This window comes from Leuresthes tenuis, unplaced genomic scaffold, assembly GCF_036924035.1.
Source record: "Leuresthes tenuis unplaced genomic scaffold, fLeuTen1.0.hap1 SCAF_7, whole genome shotgun sequence".
NCBI lineage: Eukaryota > Metazoa > Chordata > Actinopteri > Atheriniformes > Atherinopsidae > Leuresthes > Leuresthes tenuis.
Genome location: NW_027325361.1, coordinates 17,064,565 through 17,078,821, shown reverse-complemented (window position 1 = coordinate 17,078,821; position 14,257 = coordinate 17,064,565). Strand labels below are relative to the sequence as shown.

General features: G+C 39.6%; 1 protein-coding gene across 1 annotated transcript in view; it reads right to left on the bottom strand.

The window, feature by feature from the left end:
• The window catches only part of LOC140311959 (disintegrin and metalloproteinase domain-containing protein 10), a 33,550-nt gene extending 20,009 nt beyond the window's left edge, over positions 1 to 13,541 (bottom strand). The window contains exons 1-8 of the mRNA XM_072389579.1: positions 13,286 to 13,541; positions 11,748 to 11,895; positions 11,405 to 11,523; positions 10,723 to 10,878; positions 4,614 to 4,699; positions 3,668 to 3,790; positions 1,660 to 1,752; positions 1,231 to 1,399 (exon numbers count right to left, since the gene is read on the bottom strand). Coding sequence (XP_072245680.1) covers positions 1,231 to 1,399; positions 1,660 to 1,752; positions 3,668 to 3,790; positions 4,614 to 4,699; positions 10,723 to 10,878; positions 11,405 to 11,523; positions 11,748 to 11,895; positions 13,286 to 13,346 — 955 coding nt within the window. The 5' untranslated portion in view covers positions 13,347 to 13,541. The remainder of the gene's footprint in view (positions 1 to 1,230; positions 1,400 to 1,659; positions 1,753 to 3,667; positions 3,791 to 4,613; positions 4,700 to 10,722; positions 10,879 to 11,404; positions 11,524 to 11,747; positions 11,896 to 13,285) is intronic.
• Positions 13,542 to 14,257: the final 716 nt, after the last annotated feature.

The following is a 14,257-nucleotide window of genomic DNA, read 5'->3' as shown; positions in this document are numbered from 1 at the left end:
GTATCAAAATGAGCTAATACTCAAGTGTTAAAGGTGTGAAACCTCAGAAAACTACTCCATCCTCAATCTAAACTGAGCCAAAAACAGAGATGAACCCATACTTGGAGCCCCTAAAATAGTTTGTTAATCCATATACCTTCATAAAAACAATCTATAAGCAATATGATCATATCCATCACTCTGTGGGAGTAATTGTAACTGAAAAAGGTACATTTTCATCATAGGAATAATTAGTATTTTGCTGACTCTGTCGGAGACTCGCAGGCAAGAGCATATATGTGTGAGAGCGTACATGCGTAGCTCTCAAAACAAAAAGCTTACGAGCAGGATGCACAAGGCATACACGTAATGTTTTGTATAAAAATTCAAATATTCATCTGTATAGACTGTGCTGCTGCCAAGAAGCTTCCAGCACTCTACAGAATACAGAAAGATGACAGTCAGGAATGATACAAGCATTGGGGACTGTTGGCTGCTGTTGTTTTCTCTGCACGTCCCACATTGTCAGCACTTTTGGACTCAACAATTTTTACAGTTAATTGAACATGAAGAATCAGTGTCATGCGTTTCAATGACAGACATCCCCCTGACTGGCTGTTCAACATAGTGAATGAGTATAAATGAACAGAACAATGAATATAATGTATTAGTTTAATTTGGAACAAAGCTTAAACATAAATGTGCTCGAACTATGTTGGATACTCTTAGCCGAACAGATAATGAACTACCTTCATAGAAACACTACTTTGTTCAAGCTTTTTGTCTACATGGTCCTCTGGTTTCCCATATTGAATATGTTCCTTTCTGCACTGGAGAGTTAGTGATAAGGAGGCCTTTCATTTCAACAGGTCAGAATCTTTAAGATCCAGTTTTTCCAAAAGCAAAATGTCTCCTTTACTACAGCATTATATTGCTGTCGTGTTGTCTATAAAAAGAATTGGCTGTGGAACTTCTTGGATTACAAGTCCTGCTTAAAATGAAAAGGCTCTTGATGTGATTCCAAGCTGCACACCTCTTCTCCTTAATGCCTCAAGTCCATTTGGAATAGACCATTTATCAAAGTAGTATCAAGACTGTCCTTTAACTCTTGGAAAGTTGTGTCGTCATATCCAAAACATGCAGGTCTTCCCCTTTATTGAATCCACTATACTAAATATACTATACTAAATATACCAAAAGGGTCGATATGCAAAACTATGAACTGCACTGTGTGTTACTTTTGAGACTCACCAGGCTTGCCTTCCCAGGCGAGCCCCAGCACTCCGCTGTAGTCTCTGTTAGTGAGCAGGTAGGAGAGGCAGAAGTTGCCCCAGTTTTTCTCAGAGTACAGACTCAACAGTTTCTCAGGACCGATGAACAGAGGAAACAGAGGGTCCTGTGTATTCTCTTCAGTCATCACCTGAAGGGACACAGACAAACTGACTGAGGTCTCATGACACACAGGATACAGGATTAATTACTGCCTGAGACTCAATTTACCCAATTATCTCAATTGAATGATCTTTACATTCAGTTTCACAAGGAGGTCAAGACATGTTTCTGAGGTGAAACTAGACGTGTGAAAGGCAGGATTATTGATTGTTTAGGGTAATCTGTGATCTGCATCTGAAGTGCGTCACATCAAGGTTCTGAATAACTGTGAGCACACATCGTGCTTACATGAAGGGATTTGACTTTGAAGTTGATCAGCGTGATTCCATCAAAGTCAGCCTTGTCGTAGATGTCATTCACTGCCCGTATGTAGGAAGCAACCTGAGAAAGATGCAGAGAACAGTTGACATATCACCAATAATATCTTCCATCTCTGATGCTTGCTGCTCATGGTGATAACATAACCAGCAGAGGGTTTTGACTGTTACAAAACAAAACTTCTCAATAGATTTAACATTTTATGCTTCTTCACAATACACCTGACCTTCTTTAAACGGCCTCTTCTGTGGCACTCCAAGCATATTAAAACAATATAAACACTTCTGAGCAAACTGTGATCACGATGCAGTAAAAGGACCACACAATGTGAGGTTAGTTGCAGTGTGTGCCACACTTTCAGGGAGTCACGTTCACCATACAGCAGGAGATGAACTCACAGAGGAGCCTGCTTGGAATTTTCCATGAAAAATAAATATTAACACGCTAGTTGTAGGAGAACTAAAATAGGTCAATAGAGACCGACAACATTGCTTTGTTTATTTTCCAAGATAACATCAGGGCATCACTTACACTATACTTTCTCACCGGGCACAACAAAAAATCTGGCCAGCAACAGCAACAAGCATGTTTGTGATGGAAAGAATCCGAGGAAAGGCCAGAGGAGGTGATGATAGGACGGACAGCAGGAGGAAGACCTGAGATATAAACAGTGTGGCCACATAAAGCAGCTGAGGACAAAGTGACTTACCCATTCACTGACCTTGCTTTGACCAGTACAGAATTTAATTTTAAAAAGTATCAACACACGTAGTGTGTGGGAAAACACACGAAGGATGAGAAATGTTCTGCCTCAGATGCTGAGTGCATGAACTGAAAATAAAGATTAAAGATCTGTGTATTTTCTCATTGTGTGTCAAAAATTGGAATGAAAAATAAAAGCTGTTTTTTTTTTTTAACATAATTATATTGAAATCGAGAGTCTCATTTGGCCTCTGATCACAACTGAATCTGTTAAGACTGAAGAATGTCCCATCAAACAGACAAAGAACACGACAAAGACATTTAGTATTAAACCAATCATAGCATTGGTTCATCATAACATGAGCCTCAGCTGGTAAACAAAGGCCAGAAACAGATCAAAACTTGTTTGTCTCAGCTTAAGAAGAACCACGTTATCCCACAAGATGCTGAGTCTGAGAATTTTACTGCCTTCTCCTTCATATCTGTCCCATTTCTAATAGTTTGTAACTACAGAGATGCTTTCCCCCTGAGCTGTAAAAGACCTTGGAATTCTTATTCAAAAAGTAATTTTTGCTGCTCTGATGACATAAAAAAATCAGGATTGTAGTTTCAAAGTCAGAAAAAGGACACAAACTGTCTGAATGTATGAATCATGGCCATGCTGATGCTACAGAATGTTACAGATGGTGTTACAGATGGTACTGCTTATTCCAGCCTGTCTGATGCCAAAAAGTTGTGTGCCTGTAAAGGGTCGGGGCATCCGGTTCTTTATTTATCCTCATAGCAGTGAGACATCTCAAACAATCCAACTTCAATTACAAGGTGGTTTTAGTATTAAGGAATTTGGCATTGTGAGCTTTTATTGGAGCACAGTGTTCCCAAAAAATCAGGGTACTGACTTTAGAAACAGGTATGTGCTGGAAGTTTACGGTGTTCAGCCAAAAGGTGGGAAAGGTCACTTCTTATCTGATGCTCCTAGTTGAAGGTGGTCGCATGAGAAGCACTGGTGAACACTGTTATCTGAAATATGTGTCCTGTGTCTCAGCCTGAGGGTGGTGGCTGTTCTCTTTCTGGGAAAAAGAATTAGAACTCATAGTTCTATTTACTAAGTTCTATTTTTAACTTAAAATAATGATTGAAAAACCCCCCAAGAAATTGGATTTTTGTGAGTAGTGTTGACCTTCTGACCATCTTATACTTGATATCTGAAAGATAAGACTTGTGCCGCCTATCACACGTGAAATATGTGGAACTATTAATGCTTTGAACTATTCACCTGAGCCACGACAGCTTCAATGGACTTGAACCTCTTGTAGTAGAGGCGGTCGGCATGGAAGTGGAGCAGACAGCTGGTCTTCGACTCATCAACTGTTCTCCTTGAACGGCTCACGAGTGTCTCCTGTGGATTCAAATGGAAGGACGTGAAAGGGGGGGGGCGACACGTCCCCAAGGCAGATTTGTGCTTTGGCGGTCATAAGGAAAGGTGGTGAATTTCTTGCTGTATCTAAGAAATTATCTTTTATTTTGCAGGAGAAAAACTTCAAAACTGTTCAGATCAAAACACTGAAAGAACCAGAGTCTGCATGAAGGTAAGCATTGCTACAGTGTTGGTACTGGTGTCCCAGCTGGATTGGGGACAGGTTGTGGCAGGAACACAACTTGGACAGTCATTAGGGAAAAACATCTGTTCAGGCCATTCCATGATAAAAAAGTGGAAATGATCTCCGCCAGCAGGCATGTTGTTAAAAATGGATCCATAGTAATGTCTCAACATCCACTGTTCACAATGGACTTGGGGGCCACCACCCAGTTGGTCAAAGGTTAACAGTCATAAGGGTACCCAAGGGGGAAATTACCTTAATATGTACGACAGATGGTTATCAGGGCTGTTTTGATCATCTTACAATACAGTCAAGGTTGTCTGCAAAGAGGCAGCTCTGAGCTTTCTGTTCTACACACAGTTATTTTGGTATCATAGAATCCATCTAGAGTAATAACCTGTAATTTGTTTGGAGTGACTCAACATGTGCAATTAATGTGGCTGAATGAATGAATGTGGTCATAAATCAGGTCAGTTGTAACAGATGAATCAGACACACAAGTGAATTTCCTTCGCTGAACGTTTATGAATTGGAGGTTATCAATGGTATCATTAACATTTTGTGGCTGATGACAGAAAAACAGGTTGGGATTTTATGTACTCACTGAGGTTACATCTGTACCTGATTGGGTCTGAGGCCTTGGGTGAGGACGTTCAGATGCTCTGCAGCACAGAATCCATCAGTGCGATGTGCCATGCGTGGGAGGACTACACAAAAATAAACAAATTGCTTACTGTCTCATATGTATTTGTAATGTTTAATCCATTCAATCTTCTCTACGTAGTCAAACACACACAAAGATGCAGACAGCCAAGTAAACACTGTTGAATGTGTTCAACACTCATATTCACTTTTTCACATGTTTGCCAAACACTGTAAATGGATTACCAGAGATCGAACATGACATTAGTTCAGCCCGGCATTATTCTCTTATTTGAGCAATCAAGACATAGTATATAATATATAAACAGTTACATCCACAGCTGAGCCGAGCGACAGTCACAGTTTGAAAAGGCCGTTCAATTGTGGCTCCATTGGACTCTGTGGGTTGGGCACTGAAAACTTTTTGTCCTGTCTTTTACTTAAACTGTACATGAAGTACAGCCAAAATCCCTGCACAGATGTTGTCTTAAAGTTACTCCAACGATGATTTTGATGATGCCACAGTTATGAAATTAGAACTCTGTTACTAGTCTGGAAAAGCTCAAAGCGACCTTGAGTTGATACATACCACATAGGCAGATTTTCAGTGTTGACCTAGGCTGAAAACGTGTGGGCCGCTAATACGCAGTCACAATTTATGACGTGTTCAATCCTCAGAAAATATAGCATAATAAGAAAAAGCTGCGACTGAGAGCTACTTTATTGTTTTTCAACAATATGCACAGAGCGCTACGGCCCATTTGAGTCAAGCTGTGTTTATACGCGTAGATGTAGTTCAAACCTCACCTGCGTTATCTGGATGTGTTAGTCTGGTTTTGAAAAGCTTGACTTCAGTCAGATGAACATATTCACATGCATTTCAAAAGTTAGACTCTGGTCAGACTAATGCAATATATCTATATTTTTTTCTTTCTAGTGTTATGTAAATGTAAATAATCACTAAAACTCTGTTGTCTGTGTGCTTAGAGTCAGGGAATAAATGGAGCACATTAAACATACCATAGATATGATATAAGACATAAGATTCAATAAATGCATGTCATACGATTTGATGGACAGCTGCAGTGGCTGCAACCCATTGATACAATCCATGAAAACATGCTGGTTAATTAAGAATCCTAACTGATTTCATGTTTCCTACTATCTCTCCTTATCATATTAGGCTTTATAAACATTATTAGTCACCCAGTTTAAAAGTACAGACTATGTTGTGTCTGTGATTTACTTAACAGATACAGATGGTCACAAGTCCCTTAAGTGAAAACTCTTCAAGATTTCACATAGAAAGCACAAGTTAAAGTTAAAGAAGACTCGTGATCTTATCTGACTGATAATTAAATGAAATGTATGAAATTTGGATTCATTTGAGAAAAATAAGGTTTGGAAGTTTTCCAGGGATGTCGGGCTGGTAGAAAAACAGGAGCTAGACCTTGCTGGAGCTACTATTTGGTGGGAGAATGACTCCACCGGTATGAAGCGAAAAAGCTTTGCTGGGATAGGGACAGCTGGAATACTTTGGTTAACCTTCGGCTACAACTTAAAATAAACAGAGAATGGATGATACGTGTTCTATACCCAATTGTATTTTACTGTCATATGTTGTTGATCACGTTCACATTTAGGAAACTGTCAATGTCTCATTCTAATTTTCTCTTTTGCATTGAAGCGCTTTCTCGTAAAGCCAATATTAGGAGCATCAGGCGAAGGTGGGCTTTATTGTGAGCTGCAGGTCACAGGGCTGACATATGCACAAGCACCCTCGCATTCTCAGACACTGTATTAATAGAGGATCCACATTTGGAAATTAGCACAGTGGTATCAAGCCCTGGTGGATCTGCCTGTGGAAACACTGTAATATCTGCTGTAACAACAATATTCCCTGCGATTTGCAATACCTTAGAGACAGCTCCCGCATTTAAAACTGATGCAATAGTGACTGGATTGCACTCTCGGGCGACATGTTGCTCTAAAAAAGCCACATAATTTCACAAAAAAGTCAAAGGATAGTGCCACAGGGTTTATTAGGTTTATGGTCATGGATTGTGGAGAATCTGCATATGCAATAAGGCTGGAAGATGTTAATGTAAAGTACTTAAAGTGGAATACTCACAAGCACTGTAGTTGTATGACTGAGACTCACACAGTAAACTGATATCTTTAGATCCCACTGTGACAGGCAGTGAGACGCCAAAATAGTCACTTTCATGTCTTTTTCTCTATAGTGTTTGTTAGTTTGTTAGTTTGGGGGTGGGGTTATGCTAAAAGTGGTCGACACCAGTTCTGTCCTCCAAGATCAGGCATGGACATTCAGCAAAAGCCTTTCATGGTGACGCATGACCAGATCACACCACTTTTCAAAGTCCTTCAGCCAATCACAGACCTCTATGTATTCATCCTATGTATGGCTTGGGTGGAGATTGGGGTGAAGTGGAGGCCTAAATACTGGGTGTGGACCCAGAATTATTTCCAGACCACTCAGCTCGCTCCTATAGGCTCTCTCAGTCTGTCAGGGTATCTCCCTCTTATCTGCCACTGCAAGAGATCAATCTTTCTGACTTGTGAAGCCAAACTTACAAACAAATTGTTTACTTATTATTTGCCAACTGAAAAGGTGATGTCTGTTTGAACCTGTTCAGTGTGTGATCTCAGACTACAAACTGTGGTATTATCAATTGGTGTAAAAGAAAAGAATGTTTCCCTTGAATGAAAAATCTTTCACATTTCAGCCAAGACTCATGTTTCCAACAGTTGTTGGAGGCAGTCTTTTTTCTGAGCAGCATAATGTAGTAAAGCTTATGCCAGACCCTCAGATCTTAATCCAGCTTTGAGTGTGCAGAATGCCTCAGCAAAACATCAACATTTAGGTCTTAAATCTCTGTTTTTTTGCATATATTCTTGTGTTATAGTAAAAGGTTTGGTGTCCTGAGAGAAGTGAGTATTCAAGTGTCAAGACTGATGCCAAATTATGTCTGTGCAACAACTTAAGTGCCTCAAAAATGACCCTTAGTGATCTATTTTTTTTGGCTCGACCCTCAGTCATCTTAAGTGCGCAACAAGTTTTCTCCGTTAAGTCAAAGTACTCTGAAGTGCAATATAACATGGATGTGTCAGACATTTTTCTACCATCTAAAAGGGCCTGTGCACAATATAAGTTATTGTCACACACTACATCAATAGTTCCGGCAAACAATTTACAGACTTTTTGAGAGTTTGTCTGCCTCATATTGTACAAAAAAGACAACATTGTCACCATTATCTAAGCAGTCTCTAGAACCAAACCTGAAGCCATTCTCCATTTTTGCATGGTGCCATCTATTTGTTTGGAATGGTACATGGAAACCATGCTGTTAAATTTCAGTGCATAGTTGTCTTTTCTTACATCTGTATGACTATCACTAATCCCGGGCTGTAGTAGATGTGTCTTCACCACGAACCCGAGAGACTGATAAGCTTTTCATATTGCTGCAACACTAAGAGTTCACCCAGTGTCAGAGACATTTCTTAAATCCCACGAGCAAGAGATATCATTAAGAAATAGACAGAAGGATAATTTACATGGCTGTTAAACTGAAGAATTGGCCAATTTGTGTGAGTGTGAGAGAATAGCTCAAGTGTGTTTTGAAGAGGCGCCGCAAATCAATGTTGAGGGAAAACATCAGCGACCTTCTGACTCGAGAAATCCCTTTCACTCTGAGAAAGTGAAACATTAACAGATTTCCAGTGACAGTGAAAGTTTGTGTATTTGTAACTCTTGATTCATCTAACGGAGGTTTATAGTTGCCTATAATTCATTCAAACTTCAAACAAAAGCTCACATGAGATGGGGTGTAGCCACGCTGCAGGTACACATGCACAACTAGGGATGACTTTGCCTCTGAAAAACTTAATGAATGCAGATTCAAGATAAATCAGTGAAGCATTCCCAGATGTACATACTGGATACAGTGGGTCTATCTCCAACGGCCCTGTGTTTTTTTGTTATATGTCACAAAATGTAAATCTTTTGTTTCGGTGTCGACAGGTAACTCTGGCAGGTTCTTGGTGATTTTGATTCTCAGTAACATGAAGCTGCTCACCTGCTCCGCTGATGTAAATGGAGGTATGTGTATTCGCCTGGTTTCTTAAAAAAATCATCATCAGCTCCTATAAATCTGGTGATTTCCTCCCCACGTTAAGTCTTGGTATTTTTTGTAATCCAACTGATGATGAAGCTGTCCCTGGCAAACTTCACAACAGAGTTCTCTTCAAGTTTGGATACGTGTAAACAGCAGTAATTTTGCCATGCAGTATGTTGTCGCTTATGGTTCCTGTGATGTGGATTCATGAACGTTAACACAAGTTAATGTGAGCAAGGCTAAGTTTCTCTGGGTTCCTTTTTGACCTTGCAGACATTTACTCATGCTCTTGGTGCGATCACAGGGGACAACAAGAAGAGTCTTGAATTTTCCTAGATTAGTGGAATCCAAACTCCTAAGATACTGTTTTTTTTTTTTATCCTTTTCCAGCTCGATGTACATCAACATTGTTTTCTGTGCTCCTATGAAAACTCCTCAGCACACCCTAGAAATTCATGCTTGAAAGTCATCAATCATTGACATATTATGTAACAAACAGTAATAACAGAGTTTAAATACAACAGATTACATTTCACCCTTATTTCCTTATTGTACATAAGCACCTTTAAGAGTTTAACAATATATATCTAAGAATATGTCTTAATATTTTTAATCATTTTATTGACTCCAAAATTAGATAGTTGTTTGTGCCCAGCTGTCCTGATAAAATGACTCTGTACTTGTTGGAAAATGGCTGTCCACGGTGTACCCTTTGTCCCAGATTTGACAAACCTAATGACATCCTACATCTCACAGGACCTGAAGTTCCCCATGCAAACCTTTTGGTCTCCAGATGACAACCACAGGAAGTAAAAATACACACATTATGTCACCATCTCAAGTCCTAATTTACCACTGTATAGAGACTCTGATTGTTTACTGTAGTATCACATGCTAAATCTTTTACAGCTTCCTGCAGATAGGCTGGCCTGTGAATGAAAGAACAGGATGTTGTCGGCTGTAAAGCTCACTAAAAGAAGGTTTTGCTACAATTTGGCTTGAAAAAATAGCAAGAGGAGTAGAGAGGAAGGCAGCCGTGCAGCCTGTGTAGATTTAAGGACAAACATAGTGTCTGCGTGGGTGGGAGGGTGTGTGTGGGGGGGTCTTCTAGTACACTCTGCACTCCACACCCATCTTTCCAGTAAAATGCTTTCTTGGAACTCGTGTTAAACTAATGCAAAAATTCACGCGATGCCAGGGACTCACAAGCACAATGAAATACACATCTACGTTTTGACAGATTTGTGATTACTTCCATCTGGCCAAATCACAAGAGTAATCCAAAGCCAACAAAGGTTAAATTGCAACCCATTGTTGCAGAAATTGTGTCCAATTCAAAACCTAAAAAACCTCTGGTTGGTGATCTTTCATTTTTTCTCCTTCTCATTTTGAAATTCACTGGCTTATACTTTCTCCTGCACCCATCCTGCTTTTTTCCACTGCTCCTCCATCACTTTCATATTTTCCCCATCACATCAACCCATGTCTAGTCCTCCTCCAACAAAAGTCACACCACCTTCAGTTTATCTTTCCTTTGGCCAATGCCCAGGCACCGTGAGCCTCAACAGGCTCTACTGATACATTGCAACTCCTCTCGCACTACATAGTTCACTGACCCCCGACAACCCTAGTTTGAACTTAAGCCAGAGGCTTCAGATACTGTATAAGACCAGAGCAGTGGGAATAAGTAACATGAAGGAGGATGTGTATTGCTGTGGTTGTTTGTCTTTTTGTTAGACTGCCAAGAAAACCACATATCATTCTGCTGAAGCAGATCTAATGTAGCAAAGAATTTCTCTTTTAACTCTTTCCCATCATCTGCAAAATGCCCTGAAAGCCAGTTGTGTTTATGGGGTGTCATTACTACTTTACAATACTTTAAGTCTCCAAATACACATACATCAGTTTTTGTTTGATTCTACACACTTTTTACTTAACGAAAGCAGTCTTACCCATGTCATCTTCATGGTAGATGACAGAGTGGTGGTCCGTCTGGCTGCTGGTGTATCTATGGGCCGGCTCTATGTGATAAGTGCCATTGTCTGTGTGGATGGTTCCTTCAAACTGACCCTGTAACACAGAGCCATGGCAGGCTGAACCATGTTCACCTACGGGGAGGCCAGAGAGAAAAGATGGAAGGGTTAGAGAGGTTTAAACAGAACAGAAGTGAGAAGAGGGACTGAAAGACTATATTATTATCATACTGAGTGAATATAGAAGCTTTACTTTATAAATTATTATACATATATTGATATTAAAGGTTCTTATTTCAGCTTTTACACAGGGGTGTTAGAAGTGAGACCCTTTCCATCAAGTGGAAATGTGTTTATCTAAAGATTTTATTCAAACCACAAGGAGAAGGTTGAAAAGACTGAGGGGGTTAACCATTTCCAAACGCTTTTCCATAAAAGTCCCTGTACCAGTACAAGGTTGTATCTATTCTTATAATACAACCAGTCATTGTTGTTCAAGTCTGATCGGGGACATTTATTGTATCTAAAATATAATCCACAGTGTCCCTTTTTCGAAATTTTGGTTCTTGTAAAATCACATTGATTGTCCTTTGTTTCGATACAAATGTACATAAACTGTTTCCAGCCTTAAAGAGGTGAGAGAAGGTCATATCATACGTACCTTCAAGTGTTCCTGAATATATGTGTGAGAGGTCAACTAATGTGGGACCTTTTTCATTGACCACCGTGAATTCTTGGGAAAATGTTCCCGTATCTTGTCTTAGAAGGAGGTGGAAAGTTCTGAAGAAAACAAAACATAAACAGCTTACAGATGTCGTAAAAGCTTTGGAGTGCTGTGGGAAGTATGGCAATCTATCACCACCTGGAAAATGTAGAGAGATAACAAACTAATGGTGTACATCTGTTCATGATTTAGAGTTAAAAGAGGTTCCTCAAAAAGAAAAATCTGTTTATTTGATAAAGCTTTTGAAGCAGCTGCCCAAGTCCGAGAAAGGTGAAGTTACCTGTGAAAAGCAGTAAAATCCAAATGTAGGGTTTGATCCTGAGGATCCGTGGCTCTTCTGGCTCTTAAGTGCTTCCTGTGAAGATCCTCCCTGTCATATGACAAGACCTCGAAATGCTTGATATATGGACTGATGCTACTCGTGGCACCTGGTGGAAACAAGGACATTCCAGTTAGAGGACAGAGGTAAGAATCCAGGATAAATTCTCTGCAGATTCTTCCACCAAATGTGTGTTTACACGCTCTGGTTACTCATCTGCTTTGTAAATATTTCTGTTGCAGAAATGCTGATTTAGAGTACTCTTGTAAAAATAAACATATTGGATATATCTGAATAAGAACGATCACACACATAGTCATTCTTTTATGTAATTATCTCAAGATCCCAAATTGATTTTGTTTATATGACGTGATAATAAAGTTTTAATTGAACAGCTTCTGATTGAAGTAGAGATTGAAGTAGATAAGTGATTATTTAGTTATCCTCTCTTTGCCCAGAATAAGAAATTTGCCTTTGATATTTGCGAAAAACACTGCACAGTTATCTTGAAAGCTCTAATCAGGTCTGATCGACTGAACTTGACCCTTATGTTCTCCATATTTTTTATTCTAACTATTACTCAAGATAATGCGTTACCTTATCTCTTCTCAAGAGAGGAAAGGGCAAATTTCTCAAATATAAATCAGATCCTTGTTATCTCAAGGTAATAATCAACTCACAATTTCAAGATTGCAGCATTAAAGTAAATATTTACTAGCATGGCTATTCTTGTCTTCCTCAGATAAGATTTCAAAATGAGAATTACTCATTTTTTAAATTAAAATACTGATTGTGGTTTCCCACAATATAAATAAACAGCATCTCTTGACAGACCTTCACCGCTCATATAGAAACCACGTAAGCAGGAGGTTTTCAGGAGTCAAATATTGCAAATTCGTTATAGGAATGGGAATACTTTTTTTGCCTGTCATATTGTATTTATTCATTTTTGACCATATCTTCACAATTACTGATAAAACAGACATGATGTTTGCTGAACACATACATGCTCCCAGTGGGTACACACCAAACTCAGAGAATTATCATCAAACCAAAGTTTGACGACCTCCAAACTCATCAGCGATTCACTGAGTAAGCCTTGGGAGTAGATAACACTCCCCTCATTATGGTGTTATGGTGTTGCCGTATGGAATAAGTCTCACTTCACTAATCCCTAAATAAATGAGTACACCCATTGAATCACCACTAAGCAGGCAAAACACTAAGTCTGAATTGTTGGCAGATTTTCATGCAGGGTCCATTTTGCAGAATTCCTGAAAGGACATGTTGAGACGTGTCAGGGCCAGAGGAGCCCAGACGGTAAGAGCTGCCCAAAACCTCAACCTCATAGACACAGACACACACACACAGACAGGGAGATGGACACACATGCACACACAGACAGCTACCACAAACAACGCCATTTACTCAGGGTGAGGAGTGAGAAAAGACAGCTCACTCAGACACACACAAATCTGCATGTTCCACCCACACTCTACCTGTAATCCATTCATGGCAGCTGACCAGCAGCAGCATCAGCCAGTAGTGTTGAGCCATCATGGTCTCCTTATTGGCATGCTTTTGTCCTCCTTCCCTTTTCCAGTCTTTTCTCTTTCCTACGTGGCTCGCATCTGTCTTTCTTTTTCATCCCTTTTCTCTTGACTTCTGTTCACCCGTCTCGTACCTGTGGTCTTCCAACACAGGAATGTGACTAGATATGACTTTCATGCCAGAACTCAGCTTGAAGCAACGAAGACTGTGGAGAGGCATATCCAGACTTGTTTGATTGCACACGACACAGCTCCCACTTTTGAAATCTCATTGACAGAAGATTATTTCCTGAAACTGTAACAGTGGGGTGATAAAGATGAAGTGTGGGATGATGAAGTTGTTCAACAGTCAACATTACAATCAATAAGTTGTTTGGTACAGAAAGACAAAAATAACCACTTGTGTAGTTCTGTGAGGTTGTACTTGGACACGCCTGTGCCTTTAGCTAAACACCGCTGTCATCATATTGGCATGCCGATGTTTTGTTGCTAAAATGTTCATGACCATTGAAGATATGTTTGTACTGTAGGCTAGAATGAAATGTGAGGGTCTGTAGCAAAGCTAATGGCACTTCAAGAGATAAATGTGAGAAAATAAAATGTCATAAATGTCATTAAAAGTCACAAATGTGTTGCTACTGTTGGCACTGAATGAACAGACCAGGAAATTATCAGGACAAATTATTTTATATTCAAGGGAAAAATCTCATGTTCACACAATCAACATCTGTCAAGACATTCAGTTCTTAAACAAACCAAACTGACAGCCAGGATAGCAAACGCTGCATTCAAAAAAGACGAGTTACAAATAAAGAGAGCATTTGCAGTTAGGTAGTACATGTCTTTAAACTTTGATCCATTTTTTCTACACACACTGGAGGAAAAGGTCCTACCACGGATCTGATTAAGGATCTTTGAGTG